The 18,124-nt window shown below is 46.3% G+C and overlaps 1 protein-coding gene, 1 non-coding gene and 1 pseudogene across 6 annotated transcripts; 1 reads left to right on the top strand and 2 right to left on the bottom strand.

Moving 5' to 3' along the window:
- Positions 1-3,783: 3,783 nt before the first annotated feature.
- LOC150015299 (fatty acid-binding protein 5 pseudogene) lies at positions 3,784-4,371 on the bottom strand (annotated as a pseudogene).
- Positions 4,372-8,557: 4,186 nt separating this feature from the next.
- On the bottom strand, positions 8,558-17,609 carry LOC150015300 (uncharacterized). 5 transcript variants are annotated; one of them, XM_090269752.1, is made up of 7 exons: positions 17,408-17,609; positions 16,982-17,224; positions 15,530-15,770; positions 13,862-13,934; positions 13,427-13,720; positions 11,084-11,725; positions 8,558-10,097 (listed from the first exon to the last, which is right to left on the bottom strand). In XM_090269752.1, exons 1-3 carry the CDS (start codon positions 17,553-17,555, stop codon positions 15,766-15,768), a joined length of 396 nt encoding a protein of 131 aa, XP_090125878.1. In that variant the 5' UTR covers positions 17,556-17,609; the 3' UTR covers positions 8,558-10,097; positions 11,084-11,725; positions 13,427-13,720; positions 13,862-13,934; positions 15,530-15,765. The 5 variants fall into 5 exon arrangements, 2 of the variants coding, with proteins under 2 accessions (XP_090125878.1, XP_090125877.1); XR_016509717.1 differs by lacking the exons at positions 16,982-17,224; positions 17,408-17,609 and adding an exon at positions 15,937-16,887; XM_090269751.1 differs by lacking the exon at positions 15,530-15,770 and having other exon boundaries at positions 17,408-17,601.
- Positions 17,184-17,268, top strand: TRNAR-UCU (transfer RNA arginine (anticodon UCU)). The gene is given in 2 exon segments: positions 17,184-17,220; positions 17,233-17,268. It is a non-coding gene; the product is annotated as a tRNA-Arg (tRNA).
- Positions 17,610-18,124: the final 515 nt, after the last annotated feature.

Below are 18,124 nucleotides of genomic sequence, written 5' to 3' on the forward strand. Positions count from 1 at the left end.
CCATTTCTTCATCTGTAAAATGAGCATGGTAGTCCCTGCCATGCTTCCCTCAAAGGGGTGGCTGGGTGTTAAAGGGTCCTACAAAGGCGGTCATAGGGTGATGTTTTAAACTGATGTATGTACTGGCTGCTACGATACCTCCTGGATGTCCTTGAATGCCAAAGCTGCTCTTCAGAACTCATGTCCACTACCTGCAAAGCCTCCAATGGGTCCCGTCTGCGGCCGCCACGGCAGAGCTGCCTCCTTACCTGACGCTTACGTGAACAACAGGTTCCCTCGAGTCATATTGTGAAGGAGCTCAAAAGGGTCCATCTGGGAGTCACCACTGGGCTATACAACAGCCCTTACAGCCACACCTCCAGGGGTTGCTGCCACACTGCTGTTCCCAGGCTGGGAGCCCTGAGAAGTCACCCCCTTTCGTGGAGCATGCGCTCTTACCCTCCAACCCCCACCAAACTCAGCGAACCTGTGTTTCCAGCACATTTAGGCTCTGGGCTTTCACCTGTGCTAACCGGGGGCTTCGTGCAAACTCTATTCTCACCCTGACCTAGTCTCTCACCCCATTTTCTTTGCATCCTTCTCAGATGCTGTCTGCCTGCCTTCTTACCAACTTTCAATAAATATTTATTGAGCACCAACAAATGCCAGGCTCAGCACTGTGAGAGCAGGATGCACACTTGCCCAACAGAGCTTATAGTGCATTGGGTAAAAGGAACAAGCAGTGCAGCAATTGCATCACTGATAAAATTGCTCTGGCTGCTGATGCAGGCTATTCATATCCCACTTGACTCAGTCATACTTCATATCTCCCACCTGGGTCAGAGCCTCATCATTATGGCTTTATATTTGTTAAGTGCCCTCCCAGGATGTCAGAGCAGTAGATTTTTGTAGGGCCCAAGGAGAAGCCCAGAGAAGGAGAATTATAAGAAATAAGTAGATCAAGAAAGAGAGAAAAGAAACACTTTTCAACATGAAATTATTTAGTTCTTTTCTTACTTTGGAGAAGAAGTATCTGGAGTAGTGAACTTGAGTCATTCTCTGAAGCATTGGTGAGGTTTTCATGTTTGGAGGCTCTTTAGAGTCTCAAGAAGCAGTGACTCAATGAATGGGGTTCTGAGCCTGCTCAGGAAGGAACATCACACACCGGTGCTCAGTACCTGTTGGTAAAGCCAGTACCCAGAAGGCACTGGCAGGGTGGGGGGAAGCCCTGGCCCACAGAGAAAGGCTCATCTGCCCAGCTCCCCCTCATCTACGTGACTGGAGGCAAGTGACTTCTCACCCGTGTGCAAGATACCATTACCTGATTCATCTGCCACACAGACTGCTTCTGAGTGAAAAATGAAATAAAACATGAAAAGGGCTATGCACCATTTGTGTAGAGATGCCCTATATATCAATAAATGTATAGGAAACATGTTTGGGCCACTTTATAACATAATTTTACAATGGTTTGTTAGGGAGCAACCATGCTTATCTCCCTGGTTAGGAGCAGGTTAGAACAGAGTGCAGATTAAGCAGCCATAGTCAGAGTCTGTGTGAGGTTTACATTGGTTCAATTCACACCTGCCCTCCTTCTTCGCTTATGTGTACACTCCAGACACAAAAAAATGCTGGGGAAGAATGTGAATGGGACATTCACAAATTCATCATTACTTCTGAAAGAACAGGTAAGTGAATAATTGGGCCATCCTGCTATGCAAAAAGCTGAATGCTATTTGGGAAAATAGAAAATTCCATGAGGGCAAGGACTATGCTGTCTTCTTCACCACTTTATACCCAGAACCTAGGGCCACACCTGGCACACAGTAAGCACATAAAAGAATTAGCTGCAATGGAAGCCCAGCATGATCTTGGTTATTTTATTATTGTAGCGTGACTTCTGCTTGGCAATTGACAGGAGAATAGAGTTTATGTTTTCTTGTGACCATATCCTCCAAGCAATACTTTGAAATTATGCTGCAATTTCTAGTTTTACTTTAATTGATAATTAATAAAATCCTTTAGAAATTAAAACTGTTTAAACAAGAAATTGATGGTAATTTTGAAGGCATTTAAGCTGTTGCCCATTGAGTCCTTGATTGACAATGTCAAAACAACCATCACAGCTAAGGCCAAAATATTCAGGAATGCAAAAATGAAGACAGAACAAAACAAAATCCCCTAAACTATCAGCTATAATTATAAAAACAGGTCCTAACTTGTATTTTGCTGAAGTCCTGAAACTGCCTTCAGGGCCAAGAGAGCAAATGCCTTGTACATTAAGAAACCAAAAAAAAAAAAAAAAAAAAAAAAAAAAAAAGAAGAAGAAGAAGAAAGAAAAATGAAAAAGAAAAGAAAGAAAGAAAGAAAACCCAGCTATAATAATAGTACTTTGTCTTGAGCCTAGGAGGGCAATACCTCCCTGGATTGTTCCACAACATTTACTCTTCAGCCATCTGTTTCCCTAGTCCCTCTACATCCTGTTAAACCAACACTGTCCTGGTAACAGGAATCCCTGCTGTGACTTTACAGTATTGCTTCAGCTTCCTGTCCTGTTTCTGCAGGAGTTTCACTTAGCCTTATGTGTGAGTGTGCACTTGCATATATGAGGAAAGGGCATCAAAGTAGGGGTTGAAAAAGGTCACCCCCAGAGCAGGCCAGGATGGACTTGCTTTCTGTTTTTGGGGGGCCAAGAGCCGAGTGTTCCTAAAGTGACTATTGCATGTTTGTTTGGTTTTCTTTTTTAATTACAGTTGACATACAATATAAGATTAGTTTCAGGTGTACAACACAGTGATTAGGCATTTATATAACCTATGAAGTGATCACCCCAATAAGGGGTTAATATCCAAAATATATAATGAACTCATACAACTTAACACCAAAACAAACAAATAATCTGATAAAAGATGGGCAGAGGACCCGAATAGACATTTCTCCAAGGAGGACATACAGATGGCGAGTAGACACATGAAAAGATGCTGAACAACACTAATCATAAGGGAAATGCAAACTAAAATCACAATGAGATATCACCTCACACCTGTTTGAATGCTATAATCAAAAAATTCAACAAACAAGTGTTAGTGAGGGTTTGGAGAAAAGGGCACCCTCATGCACTGTTGGTGGGACTGTAAATTGGTACAACCACTATGGAAAACAGTATGAAGATTCCTCAAAAAATTAAAAATAGAACTACCACATGACCCAGAAATTCCACTTCTGGGTATGTAGCTGAAGAAAACAGAAACACTGTCTTGAACAGATGTATGCACCCCTTTGCTCATTTCAGCACTATTTACAATAGCCAAGATATGGAAGCAACCTAAGTGTCCATTGATAGATGAGTGGATAAAAAAGTGGTGATGCATACATAATGGAATATTACTCAGACATAAAAATAATAAAATCTTGCCATTTGCAACTACATGGATGGACCTAGAGGGTATTACGCTAAGTGAAATAAGTCAAACAGAGAAGGACAAATACATATGATTTCATTTATGCGTGGAACCTAAAAAACAAAGTAAATAACAAACAAAACAGAAACAAACTCAGATACAGAGAACAAATTGATAGTTGCCAGGTGTGAGAGGAGTTGGGAGGATGGGCAAAAAAGATAAAGGGATTAGGAAAAACAAATTGCCAGTTATAAAAGCAGTCATAGGTTGTAAAGTACAGCATAGGGAAATAATTTTTAAAATACATGGATTTGTTTTTGCTTTTTGTTTTTGTTTTTTTTAGCATAAACACATTTATTGACTAACCAAAGAGTTGGTCCTAATTAAACCAATACTTGGAAATAGTTGTATGTAAAACGTTTGTGATGAAGGTAAGTGAACATTAATGGAAAAAAACGAAAGCACAGAGAGATTTGCTCATTGAACTGAGCTTGGACAGCTAATTCCTGTCCAGAAGGATGATAGAATTTTTACTCTACTTTTTCATAGGTCCGAATACAGGTGACATTGTTCATGATGCATTCCACCAGCATTTTCCCGCCTTCCAGTCTTCTTGTGATAGTGCTTTCCTTCCCATCCCACTCCTGATGTTGAACCAATGCACCATTTACAAAGTTGCAGACAGTCTGAGTTTTTCTGCCATCAGCTGTAGTTTCTTCAAACTTCTCTCCCAGGCTACATGAGAACTGTGTCGTTTTCAATGTGCTCTCAGATTTTACGGCGAGGTTTTTGCCATCAAAAGTCTGGTTTGGCCATGGCACCCATTTTCCGCAGAGCCATTCCCACACCTAGTTCCTTCATGTACTCGTTGAAGCCTTTGCTCTCCACTAAGCGCCATCTTCCTACCAGCTGCTGAGTGGTGGTCATGGTAGGCACGGGAGGCATGCGGGAAACCGGAGCAGAGAGCGGTGCTAGGAGCGTGGCTGAATTTGTTTTTAATCCTCACCTGGGGACATGCTCATTGTTTTAGAGAGAAGGGAAGGAAGGGAGAGAGGGAGAGAAACATCAGTTGGTACCAAACCTGCAACCTAGACATGTGTCCTGACTGGGAATCGAACCCATAACCCTTTGGTTTACAGTAAGACACTCCAACCAACTAAGTCACACTGGCCGGGGCTCCACGGATTTTTTTTTTAAGCTACCAATTATTGAGCATTGTGTTAAGTGCTTTACATGTGTTATATTATTTCATTAGATTGACCTCACAGCTACCTACTGAGATGGATTTTTTTTTGTTTGTTTGTTTGTATATTTTAAAATCATTTTTCAAATGAGGAAGTAAGAAAAGTTAAGTGGCTTGGCCTTCACATAACTCCGAAGTGGCAGAGGTGGAACATGAACTCGGGCTGACTCTAAAAACTGTGCTCACAGCCATTAGGTTCTTCAGGCTTCCCTTGGTCCCCCACATCCTCTTTGGCAGCATTTTATTTCTTAAGAGTCAAAAGCAGCCCTGGCTGGTGTGGCTCAGTCGGTTGCGCACCATCCCACAAACCAAAAGTTCACCGATTTGATTCCCAGTCAGGGCACATGCCTGGGTTGTGGACCAGGGCCCTGGTTGGGGCGTGCAAGAGGCAACCAACTGGTGTTTCTTGCCCTCCCTCAAAAATAAACAAATACATAAAATCTTTAAAAAAATAAAATAAAAAGAGTCAAAAGCACCTAGCAGATTTATCATCAAAACGCCTAAAGCCGGGAATCACTGGATGAGATAAGCATGTAAAAAGGTGAGCTAGGGGAATACTGTTGAGGAGGCAGTTGTCTTTCCTGGGAAGAGTACACCCTCAGAAGCCTCACTTTCCCTCTTACCCTGAAAGGATTATTGACTATTTTGGAAATGCCAAAAGGAAAAAAGTGCATAAAATGTTGTGCAAAATTAAGTTAGTGTCAACACCCAGAAGTATTGATTGTGTTTCTGCTCTGCCTTGTTGCCATCGGAGTTAAGAAGACCTGGTCCCAAGCAGCCTCAATCTAGCTGAGTGGCAAAGACACCAACAAAACCAAAACAAACAACAACATAACAAAAACCAGGGAGCTTGCTTAACACACCTACAAAGTATCTTATTGTTCATTTGTCTATCACCCATGACTAGAAGGTAAACTAGAATACAAGACACAGCGACTTTGTCTTGTTTGCTCTATTCTAGCAGACATTCAACAAATGTTTGTTGAATGAAAAAGTTAAGTCTGGGCCATCAGCCTAGGCCTGACCCACATGGCCTGGCCTGTACCCTTGCACAAGTTTTGTGAGCTGTCCCTGCCAATACATTCAGGGTTCCCAAAGAATAAAAGAGTATGGACAGAAATAACTTTTCTCCACATCTTTCTTTGGAATTCCCAATGCTACTGCCCCTCTGTAAAGTGATGCTTGGCAGTTGTACGCACACGTGAGGGGCCAGGAGTAGGGGCTCATCGCTGGCCAGCTGGTAGCTGGAGGCTAACTCCCACTAAGGAAGCCAGAGGGGACCTGTCCTTTCTTCTGTGCAGGACCTTCCTGTGCAAGGGCTGGCCTGGAGCCCTCCAACGTGGGGCGCTACACTCTGCAGGCGTCTGATGATAACTCTCAATGTCAGCGGGAACGCTGAGCAGGGGCCTGGTGGTTTTCCTTCCACCCGGGCCGCCCATATGCTGAGAGGCACCATCCCCTTCACCTTTGTTCTTCCACCTCCTTTCTTTGTGGCCCTCTTTCCCTCCTACCCTGCTTCCTGGCTTTATTCCTCCCTGGGTCCTGTCACACTAACCTTTTTGTCTCCTCTCCCTGTTCCTCAAATGACATTTTTTTGTGCCCTCTGTAAACCCAAAGCTGCCTGCCAGGGCCTTTCTGCCTCCTCATTTCCTCTGTCTCATCAAAAATGCACTTAATCTGGATTTAAAGTTTTCTTCTGGCACTTTGCTCTGTGCACCCAGGTGGCCTGAGGGGCGATCCCTCCACATGGGAGGACTTGGCTGTCCGGAGGAAGGTTCTGAGGGGCAGTTCTGTCGGGCCTGGCTGCATGCTGCAGACCTGGGTTTTGTTCCACGCCATAACCCCTCCCCTGCTCTCCAGCAATTCATCAAAACTTGTATGTACTGACTGTGACCCCTTAGTGGGTTTCAGTCAGCTCTGGAATGGATTCCCTGGGAGACATGTAAGTAGATGACATTTTCTCACCACTCAAGGTCAAATTAGAGAGCCAGGATACACAGAAGTCCACTCAATAATACAAGATGAAATATTTGAGTGAGAAACCTATGTCCCCAAGTCAACTTCATGGCTCCTGTCTCCTTTCCAGGGTGCCACCCCTGAGCCTCCATCTTGGCCGTTGGTCCCTGGCACACACGTTAGCCTGAGGTGCACTTACTGATGGCGGCCTGGCCTTTAGGACTCATCCTGTCTCATTGTTTTGTGTTGAGGAGCCTCCCTTGACATATTCTCTCTCCTACCTGCAGTGAGGTAATGTATTTTTCAGGCTTAAGCTCCTCCCCGGTGGAGAAAAAGCAACCAAGGCATTTAAAAGTCAAGGTCTCTTCAGAGAGAACCAGAGGTCACCCCAGCAGGAGAGAGGCCTTTTTGTTTTTTGTTTTTTTGAAAGCAAACAAGGTCACACTCCCTGCCTTTCTGCATTCCCTGCCTGCCTCTTCCGATGTGGATTCAGGATGCCCCTTTACCCTCCAAGCTCAGCCTCCCTCCTTCCTCACTGCCTGAGGATTTCAGACAGCCTCAGGCCACAGGGAGCAGACAAGAGAGTGACATTTAAAGGGCAGGCAACGGGAGAGAGGCTTGTTCTGCTCTTTCTTTGCCCCGTTTCTGCCTGGGCCACTCAGCTAACCTGGCCCCTCTGCATGTGTGCCTACTTCAGGATCCAGCCAGAGTGTGTTTCTGCCTGTCTGCCCACATGCCAGCCCTCTGCTGCTGCTCCAACCATACCCAGTTCCAGCCCAGGGGTTCCATTTCTGGTTTCTGGCTGGATTCATCTTTCAAAGCTTCATGAGAGTGAGAAGAAAATTCTCTCTCCAACTCTTGACACAGAGAAGGAGCTCAGGAAATATGAGTTGAATTTGGTGAAGAATGAAAGGAAGGAAGAAAGGGAGAGAGGGAGGGAGACTTCTGTTCTTGGGAATGGCCTGCCACCTCAGGACTCCAGACCCAGAGCTTCTGAAAGCAAAAGCTTCTTAAGCAAAGTGTCTGGGGTGGGTGGAGGGGGAGGGGAGAGCCAGAGCAGAGGGGGTGAGTTGGCAGGTTCTCCAATGAAAAGGCAGGCCAAGGGCTGGGAGCTCACAGCTTTCCCACCAGCCCTGGACGCTCCGGGTCTGCCCCACGGAACTTCTCCCCAGGTCCTGGGAAAGCCGGAGCCCCTGCCGCTTGTCTTCACTTATGCCTTTTCTTCCACTGGAGGTGCTCTTTCCTCTCCGCTGCACTTCACTCATTCCTACTCCTTTAAGACCAGGTACAAATTTGCTGCCAAGCCTTCCCACCCATCCTTTCCCAGAGGCCAGGAGCTCTTTTGACTCCACCAGCCTTTGCTCACAGTCTTGGTATAGCACTTGACAGACCATATTTGTCTATGTGCCTCTCCCTTTGACAGCTTCATTCATCCATGTATTCATTTCTGCTTCATTTGTTGAGGACCTACTGTGAGCTACAACATGATCCAGCAGTGACGGGGACAGATCCGGCTCTGCAGTGCTGCCAGGCAGTTCACAGGCTGGAGGGAGAAGACTTCAGTCACAAGATGGTGAATGTTTTGAAAAGGAAAGTCAGGGTTCTATGGGAGGTATATATGAGGGAGGTGTACTTTAACCTGGGGTCAGGGGTGAGACAGAAAAGGATTCCCTAAAGATGGAACATTTCGGTTGAAGCCTGAAGAAAGAGGAAGCCAGGGCCAGGGAGAGAGGCAGGGGTGTGTTTGTGCACATGTGTGTGTATGTGTATGAGTGTGTGTGTGTGTGTGTGTATGTGTGTGTGTAGGCTGGGTCCGGCGAGCCCAAGCAGAACCAAGTAGCAGGTGGAGGGAAAAAGGCTGGAGAGTCAGGTAGGAGAAGATCGGGGAAGACCAGGAAGGCCACATTCAGTGCCAGCTCCAGAAAGGGAGGGTCTGTGACTTATTTATTGTTGTATTCCTGGAGCCCTGCAGAGGAAGTAACAGGTGCTCAAGAAGTGTTTATTGAACAAGTAAAGAAATGAAAACACATTAGCTTAAAGAAACAGAATTTAAACAGAACATGGGGATCTGAAAAATGAAACAAAACCACCTTTTAAGGACAGCTGTGCCACCACAAGGGCCATTTCAATTTTAGGTGGGAGCCCAGGAAGCATCCCATCCATCTGGCTGGCACAAGGACCGGTTTGTAAAGAGCTGGTCAGATTTAGCAAGACCAGTGTGCCATTGATCCAAAGCAGACCTATCTGGAGCCAGCGGGGGGAATCTAAGTGATGTCTGCCAGCTTGGGACTTTATACCACAGGGGAGTCTAGCAAACAAGAGACCTAGCCAGGGGCTGTCTTGATACGACTCCTCAGAGAAGGGGGTTCTCTGTTATTCTTGCAGTTGTGTGGACTTCGGAGAATGAAAGCTTCTTGGAGTTAGGGAGGAACCTATGAATCATTTGTCCAGCTCTAATTTTACAGATGAAGACACTGAAGCCAGAGAGGTTGAGTGACTTACCCTAAGTTTGTGGCAGGACCAGGCCAGGTCTCAGTCCCCTGATTCTACATTCAATCCTCTTATTAGTACTTTTAAAGGGAAGAAAGGAGGAAGGGAGAGGAGAAAAGAGAAGGGAGGGAACAAGGGAAGAAACTGCACTGTGGCCATTTCATGGGTACTAAAACAAAGGGTGACCAGGAAATTCAGTGTGTTGTAACATACTCCTAACCTGAGTTAAGGCAACATGCTGAAAGGCAATGAGTGAGAACGCAATCTCATCTTCTTCAGCTGAGGGCTCAGTCTCTGGGAGGAGAGCTTCCACCTCATAGATCCAGGATGCCATGGTCTGCAGCTGGAATCACAGGTTTTCCTATGGAAGTCTGTTCATCCTTAACCAGTAGCTAGGAGCTGGGTTTAGGGACAAAATAGCCAAAGTCTGAATCCCTGCTCTTGCATTATTTCCCAATATCTCTTCTTACCTTCTTTCTAGTAATAGAATCCTTATTTTTTAGCTGGCACATGTCTGCCTAGAATAAAGATTTCATTTCCCAGCTCCTTGTGACTAAGAGTTGAGTCCATGATTAATTTCTGATCAAGGCATGTAAGCATACGAATCAGGTGCAGCTTTGGGAATTCAACCCATCTCTCTCTGGGGAGATTTTGCCCCCACCCCCAAGGGTATATCTGGCAACATTTGGCAACATTTTTGTTGGTAATACCTGGGAAGGAGGAAGTTACATTGGCACCTAGTGGGTGGAGGCCAAGGATACTACTAAACATCCTACAATGCACAGGACAGCCCCCAACGACAGTGAATTATCTGGTCTAAAATGCCCCGAGTACCAGGGCAGAGAAACCTCATCTTGCTCCTTCAGCCATACAACTCGCTGGAGTCTGAGCTGCCAACTGTGACCATGAGTTAGGAGCCACATGTTGAAGATGGCGAAGAATCAAAATAGACGGACCCTGGGACCCCGATGCCTGAAGCTGCCATTATCAGCTGCTGGATCAGACGGCTCCCTTCCAGACTTTGTTACCTAAAACAGAATAAAGTTTTAGTTCATTTAAAAATCTGTTGCTTTGGTTTTCTGTCACTCACAGCGAAATCTAACTGATATGTCCTCCCTCTTGTTCCTTCTCCATTCCCTTCAACTTCAGTGAGTCGCAGCCTACACATCTCTTGCTCCTGGTCTTTGTATCCCCTTTGTTGCTCTCAGGTTTCACCTCCAGATTTACTCAATAGCTGTATTCATCATTTCTCAGTTCAATCTACTTTAAGTTGTGATACTTGCTCCAGGAGCCACCTTATTGCAGCTCTGAGACTCTCAGGTCCTGCTCCTTCCAGAGTTCTAGCCAATCAGGTTCTAAATAGCCCTAAGACTATGCTGTATCAACTGGGTTCTAAACATTTCTTTGTAACCCACTTTGCAATGTGGAGCCACATTCTCCCAGACTAGGTGCTGTATCCAGTGTACAGTGTGGGTGCCGGCCCAGCAGAGTGGAGACTTGATCAGTGGGAATAGACCTTGGCCCTTATATGCACTACAGCTGGGTATCAGCCCTGATCGTGTTGCAGGTGAAGAATTAATCTGTTCACCCATACATCCATGCATTCTTTCAACACTTGCATGAGTCATGTTCAAGGCATGAAACCTGCTATGACCATACCCTGGGCGTCTTTCCATTTATCATTATTGTTTACCATAGACTTAAATATGACAACCCCTTAGCTACCAAGTAGGGTTTCCCAGTGAAACAGAGGGAAAGGGGCCCCTCTCTTTAGGTCTCTTGTTTGTGATGGAGACCTTGATATTAATTAGGCCTTTTCTTTCTGGAATTTTAAAGTCTGCTACTGGCAGGCTGAGAAAAGTCACAGTGACCCACCACTACACAAATGACTTCACAATTATTCAATCACATTACCAGGGATATAAAAGTAAATCATCTGTATTCAAGGACAGATATCCCAGGACAGGAAGTAGAATTTCAGCCAGCATACTTGCTACTGCTTGAGATCATCTACCTGACATCTTGAAGATAGAATGAAATGCATAGGGTAGATCACTTCTGAGGCTGAGCTGCTTCCGACGCACCCGCTCAGTTGGAAATTACTCTGTCCAGCAGAGATTTCACGACAACGGTGGAACAAATTTATCCAGGACACTGTATTTTGTCGGGGAGGAAAAGGAGGCAGCTATTACCTCTAGTGGAGAAAGTACAAGACCTCCATTGCTCATGCGTTTTATTGAGAAGGGTATGCATGGGAGATACAAAGTCAAAATTCATAAATCATCAATAGCTTTTAGGTGCCTGGATTACAGTTGACAGTTACAGATTACAGATATAAATAGAGAGGGCACAGTGACCCATCTTTGTTAGGGTCTATTAAACATCTTGATGCCACACTAGCATTAGATGGAAGGTTTCATATATTCCTTGCTAGAGATTGTTTATAGTTAACTAAGAGATAAGAAAAGCAGAGCAAGCTCCAAAGCATAATAAGCATTCTTTCAATCCAGTTCCCATGGAAACCCTCTGAATGGCCTTCGGTCCTGTTTGCCGCACAACCTTCCAGTGTTCTGTTGAGACACAGAGGCCTCCCTGGGGGCCTGGCTCATGGCTTGGGCTACAATTCTCGAAACCACAAGGAGCAGTTTCCCACACACTACAAGAAGGAAGTGGGCAAGAACCAAAGATTAGTAAAACAAAGAACATCGCCACTGGACTCCATGTCCTTCAGATGGACCCATTTAGACACTGCATTGGACTGCTCAGCCTCTACCATCTTCTAGTCTATCTTCTTCTTCACATCACCTAGTCTGTGTGCTAACCCTGCCCAGCATTCTTGTGTGTAAGCTGGACCTAGGTTCAATAGTCCTTTCCAAATGCAGCCTTCCTCCCTAATTACCCATCTCAGGATGTGATCGATCTCTCTCCCTGGAAGTCCCATACCACTACATCATTTCTATTAGGCTACAAGCCAGGCACATGGCTTTTTTCTTTGTATGTGAACTAACCCTCAATCACTGCTTGCTGAAGAGATGAAGTCATAGGAACATACCAAGTACAAATTCATCGGGATGTAATAATCCCCCTGACGCTCAGCCCCCATTTCACCATCCCCTAAATCAATCATTCTAAAGCACATCTACTCTCTTGCCAAAACAAACTAGTAGCTCCCCATTGCCTATTGCATTAAATCCATTTTCCTCATCTTTAATCAAGCCTGCCCCTACCCCCTTTGCTACATCTGGCCTCAATCCTTCCTGCCCAACCTTACCTTCCTCCTCTCCTATCATAAAGACCCATTTGTCCCTCTTTTCTATCTTAATGTCTAAATTTCTTCATCCTGGAAAATTTTCCTTTTCCTTCCCCTATTCCCATATTGCCATATAGTATAGTTTGGTTATTGGCTTGGCTGAAACTTGGTGTTAAGATTTATTTTAGGGTAAAAATGGCCATCATTTAAGTACTGCAAGTAGATTTTGACTCGCAAGAGATGAGTCTTCATAGTCCTCTAGGGGTGGACCGCACCTTTGTTTTGGGAAACTATGTGGTTGGAGATGGATGAAAATAAGAACCCACCTAAGGTTCCTGAGGAGAGAACTGTGAGGAAATCATGAAGCTGAAGGTAGATGTTTTCAGTCTGAGAAACTGAGGGTTCTGTTTGGTAGCAGACATGATATCTATAGTCAGGTAGGAGTGGGGTAGGAAGGTGGAGAATGTTTCTTGGGGTGCAAAAAATTTAGCTCATGCTGTATCTCTATTTTTCTTTATTCCTGCAAGATGTGGAATTTTTTTATTTAGAGCTGCTTGTTAAGAACACCCAAAAGTTGTTAACATACCACATGCCAGGACTGAGTGAAATTTTTGAAAGGATTAATTCCTGTAACCCTCACTATTTTAGGATTTTTCAGATGAGGAAAAGAAGGCTCTGAGAAGTTAAGGATCATGTCTTGCAAATAAGAGGCAGAGCCAAGATGTGAACACCAGGAATTGGACTCCACAGCCTGTGCTCCTAACCTCTGCTACTAGTGTTTTTTTAAAAAAATATATTTTTAAAGAATTTATTTATAGAGAGAGGGGAAAGAGAGAGAAAGATAGTGAGCAAAACATCGATCATGTGCCCCGACTGGGGACGGAACCAGAGACCGAACCTGCAATCTAGGCATGTGCCCTGACCAGGAATTGAACCAGCAAACTTTCACTTTGTGGGACGATGCCCAACCGGCCGAGTCACCCTAGGGATCAGCGCTCTGTTTGTTTTTAGTCTCATCCTTTTAAAATTTCATTTTGGGCTATGTTTTATAATTAGCAGAGTATTAAGTGCTTGTTATTTGGGAGTGTAAACTCAAAAAGATTTTACCTGTAGTGTTGTCCAATCACTGCCACTTTTTCATATTTTGCATTATTTGCTTATTGCTTCATATTCATAGGTCATATTCCTCCCGTGGAATTTGAAGTACCCTTGAATTCTGTCTTGAATATCCACTCTGTCTCCCACAATAGGTCCAACTGCATCGTCCTTAAATACTCACTGAATTGAATTAAACTGAGACTCCAACTACCTTCTCCCTCCAGAACAAAGCAAAGCTAGTGAAAATATATAACAATATAGATTTCTAGATCTTCTGGTGAAGGCTGAAGCTGCTTCCAAGCACTGCAAATAAGAAAACATAGTAACTTAATTCTGCTGTACAAACATGAAAAGTGTTATTGCAGACTCTCAGAGATGTATAATGGATTTGAACTTTAAAACACCAAAATGAAGTAGTAATGTTCAATTTAGGGTTTCACTTACCAGGGAACTCAAATTGCAGTTGAGCAGAGATCAGCATGTTCATAGGCGGTTATAGTCCATGCTTTGGCTCCCTCTGTTGGCAGAAAAGAAGAAGCGATTTTTTTTTTTTTTACCTGAAGGAATGCTTGATTCCGGTTGTGTAATGGCTGCTGCTTACTGTATGTATTGCCTGAGAAAATTCAGCTCTCAGACTTAGAAAAGGGGAAGACAAAACCTACTGGGTCTTTTTCCTCAGATGGCAACTAAATACACATTTTCATTCCTTTTACATGCTAACATTGCTGTCTCTGAAGCCAGAGTCACTATAAATCATTCATTGTCAGAGAACACATGCAGCCCTTGTTCTGCTAGTCTTTCCTAATCCTCTAATTGTAGGGCGTGAAAAGTACTACCTTGATTGCTCAAAGAGTCTGTCACACAACCCTGGTTTTCCCACACCGTCTCGTCGTCGTCGTCGGCAGCCGTCCGTCTCGAGAGACGATGGTGTAGCTTCTTAAGTGTCTATCTGCACCGCCGAGAATGGCTGTGCAGTCCGACTCGGGAGTGACACGGCATCTGTCTCCTCCCGTGTTGAATTGACATCTTGCGATGACGCTGGAGTGTCCTCTCCAGTGGAGCTGAAGCTACAGAGCCTGGGCAGGGTGATATGGAGGGTCTGCTGTTGCCCATGCAGCAGACCCCCCCTCTCTTCGCAGCTGAAGGGTCCAAGGGAAAGACGGAGTCGATACAGCTTGGCTTCAGGTGCGCCGCAGGAGTTGCCGGTGTTGACTACAACGTCAAACCGCCTTAGGGACTCCGGCTCCGGATTTTCTGTCGGGGTTTACTCCCTTAGCCTTTCCCCTAAAGAGGTATGCCGCAAGGCAGCGGAGGTTTTTTGGAGTCAGAGTTTTCCTTCTCTGATGTACCCTGACTGGAAGATCGAACCAGCGACACTTAGCTCGCAGGCCGACGCTCAATCCACTGAGCTAAACCAGCCAGGGCCAGCCCACACCGTCTACTGATCTGTATATTGGTAATGTTTTGCATGACATAGGGGGTGTGGTCTCAACTAGTGATAGGAATCACATATCTAAAATTGTTTGATTCATTAATTGGAATTAAGGACACACATACCTTTCCTTAGCACAAAGTTTCTTTCCCAATTCACTGGCCCAAAACTTTTATGAGTCTAAATGTTTACTTACTCACATCAATGACTTATCATTGGAGAGTGGCTCCACCACCTCCAGGCCAAATTCCTCTGTAGGTATTCCTACTGGCATCTCTCTTCCCCTGTTCTGCCATGTGCAATTCCAAGGATCACTGAAGACTCTCAGATGCCACCAGTGTTTGGCACATTGCAGAGTTCAATACAAATTTGTTTAAATAACTATGATTTAAGTCACATTGTTTTAATGGCCAATTTTGTATATGTGAGATTTCCTCCATGCATGTGAAGACATGAGTTTTATTTTCTTAATCTTAAAGGGGACATAACAATGTTAAACATAAAATGCATGTTGGCAAGGAACAATATTTCTATTATGGTGGAATGAAACAGCCTGGCAGAAACCAGGTCCCTGCCACTTACTGTTTGGAGAGGCAACCCACCAAGGGCCCTTCTCATCCTTGCACATTCTTGGAGGGAGCAACCTTGAGGGACAGGGAATAAAGAGCAGGCTTGCTTACCGCTTGCTGTAAAATATTGGGTTCACCAAGCTTGGCATTTCTCTCCTGTGATGCAACCATTTTGTGTGCCAGCATGCACCTGGGCCCATCTGCTTGGTTTCTGTGAGAACTAGGGTTCAGAGAACCTACACAAGCATGTTCACATGCTAGTTATTGCTTTTTCTTCAAATCTTTCATCTCTGATCCAGTAGTCTTGTGTGTTCTGTCAGCACCCATGAAACTGGCAAGCTGACATATTAGCCTGCAAGGAGGGCAAAATCTGATTCTTCACGGTTCTTGACGCTTACTAGCTAGTCCATACACAGTGTACCTAACCTCTTTTGGTAGCAATTTCCCTTCTTTATAAAGGGGACAACAGTACCTGCCGATAGTATTGTAGTGGGGTTAAATTAAGAATGCAAAGATACCTATGGCACTGGGATGTTCCTGGAAGTCCCCTTTCCCTCTTTACAACACTGCCTGAGACTGCTTTGATGCCCGAAGATGCTGTACAGGGAGGAATGGCGTGGACCACAGGGCGGGCTGTGGCTGACCGTGGTTCGGTGCAGAAATGGGCAGTGGACCAGGCTGCAGGATGGGCACAGAGGCAGCCCGGCAATTTCTACGCAGGTGGGTTCGGAAAGCTGCAAACTGATTGGAACGGGAGGCCAGGGGTTTTCTCATGCGGCAGTGGTTGCATAGCAACCACGCTGTTTTAATTTAGATTATTTCAAGTGGCTTCGGGGTTTTAGTAATGGGGATTACTGGGGCACTGAATAACGTCCCCCTCCCGCCTGGAATCATTCTCCTGATTCGTGGCGACCGCTCCGGCTTCGCCATCCCAGGGAAACCCCGCGGCCGCCCGCGCCCGCACACGCATGCTCCCGGCGCCCCCACGCGAGGTGTCTGCCTCACGGGTGTCGCCCACGCAGCCGCAGGCTCCTGGCGGCTGTGCTGCACCCGCGGGGGCAGCTCCCGGCGCTTGGACGAATTTTCGGCGGATGCTGCGGCGGAGGGGGGGCGCGTCGCCCCCCTCAGTCCACCAGAGCCCGGATGCCTAAGAAATTCGGCTCTGGGTCTGTGGGGAGCGAAGTGCAACCCAAACCCCGTTTTACCAAACCCCGGGCAAATAGATACTCGCAAGCACGCCCACAGACGTCTCCGCGGCCCGCACTCGTAGCAGTGGGTCTTGGCCGCAGACGGCCAGGGACGAGCCCGGGATCCACGCGGGGCCGCCAGCTCGGGGTCGGCCGCTAAAAGGTGCAACGTAAGTGCCCGGCGTTACTAGTCCGGCTTAACGGCGCAACGGCCGCCGTGGGGCCTGCATCGGCTAGGGCGGGAGAGACCCGGTAGGCGGGACGCCCGGGCAGGAAGGGAGCGGGACAGGAAAAAGCAGGCGTGATTTGTCCTGCGCTGCTGGGTACGGCGGCTCGGGCGTTCCAGAATCTGGGTTGCGGCTGCCCTCAGACGTACCAGTAGGAAGTCGCCGGGCTCGCGGTGCGTTTGGCTCGAGGGTTGCGCCGAGCTCGTTGAGGGCCGGCCTCTGGAAGAGGGTGGCTACTCTGGCTGGCGGTGGTCTGGCCTTGGCGACTTGGACGACCGAAGGGGCGTTGGGAAGGGCGCAGAGTCGTCGCCTCTGGCTTAATGTAGCAGATGCACAGAAACTCCAACAGGTGGCTCCGTGGCGCAATGGATAGCGCATTGGACTTCTAGAGGCTGAAGACATTCAAAGGTTCCGGGTTCGAGTCCCGGCGGAGTCGTACCCTTTTCCCTCAGCAATTGTTTTCCACCCTTATCTTTTCTCTCCTTCCTCGCTTTTTCCTGAACAGTTTAACTCCCTTCCTATTTCCTGACCTGTCTCTCTTCCCGCTCTGCCTCCGGCTTCTGCAGCCCTTTTACCTATAGTGAATCGTGCGGGCCCCGCAGCAACCCACTTGCCCTGACTTGGTGTCTCAGGGGTTGGGCACAGCCTACTCGGAATCCGCTCCAGGAACTGGGAAGAGCAGCCCTGGGCGGAGGCAGAGCAAAGCCTCACGCCTTTGGCCATCAAGGAGAGCGCGGGGGAGGTGCTCCAAAGTTGATATTCCCAAGGGCTATTGTGGCAGTTGGGGAGGGGCGAGGAAGGACTGGAAAACGCGTGACTCCCGGTGCTGCCCTGTGCCGGCCAACTGCCCCTTCCGCCCAGAAGGCTTCACAATTACCTCTTAATGGAATCCCCCGTGGGGGCCCTGTCAGAAATGCAGCTTTCTGGGTGTCACTCCGGGACTGTAATTTAGTCAATCAGAAGTGGAGCCAAGGAATCTGTATTTCGGTAAGAATGCCCGCTCCCCTCCCCAGAACTCCAGTGCAGAGGTCCGAGGTCCACTCTGCCAGGCAGAGATTACCATCTTGTAACTCTTCTGACAACTTAAATTTTGCACAAGATTAGGGTTTCACCTCACTAAATGCGAATACATTAATGAATGAGTGGAATTTTCAAAATACATTGTAACAAACAACTCAATTTAGTGCAAAAGATACTAAGTCCAAAATTGTCAAAAAAGGTACAGGGAAGAGTAAACATCCTTGTTGTTCCTATATCCAAGCCTTGCAATTTTCTCTCTAAGGCATTAGTGA

The sequence above is a fragment of the Furipterus horrens genome, unplaced genomic scaffold (assembly GCF_987537825.1).
Source record: "Furipterus horrens unplaced genomic scaffold, mFurHor1.1.pri manual_scaffold_3, whole genome shotgun sequence".
In the NCBI taxonomy this organism is placed as follows: Eukaryota; Metazoa; Chordata; class Mammalia; order Chiroptera; family Furipteridae; genus Furipterus; species Furipterus horrens.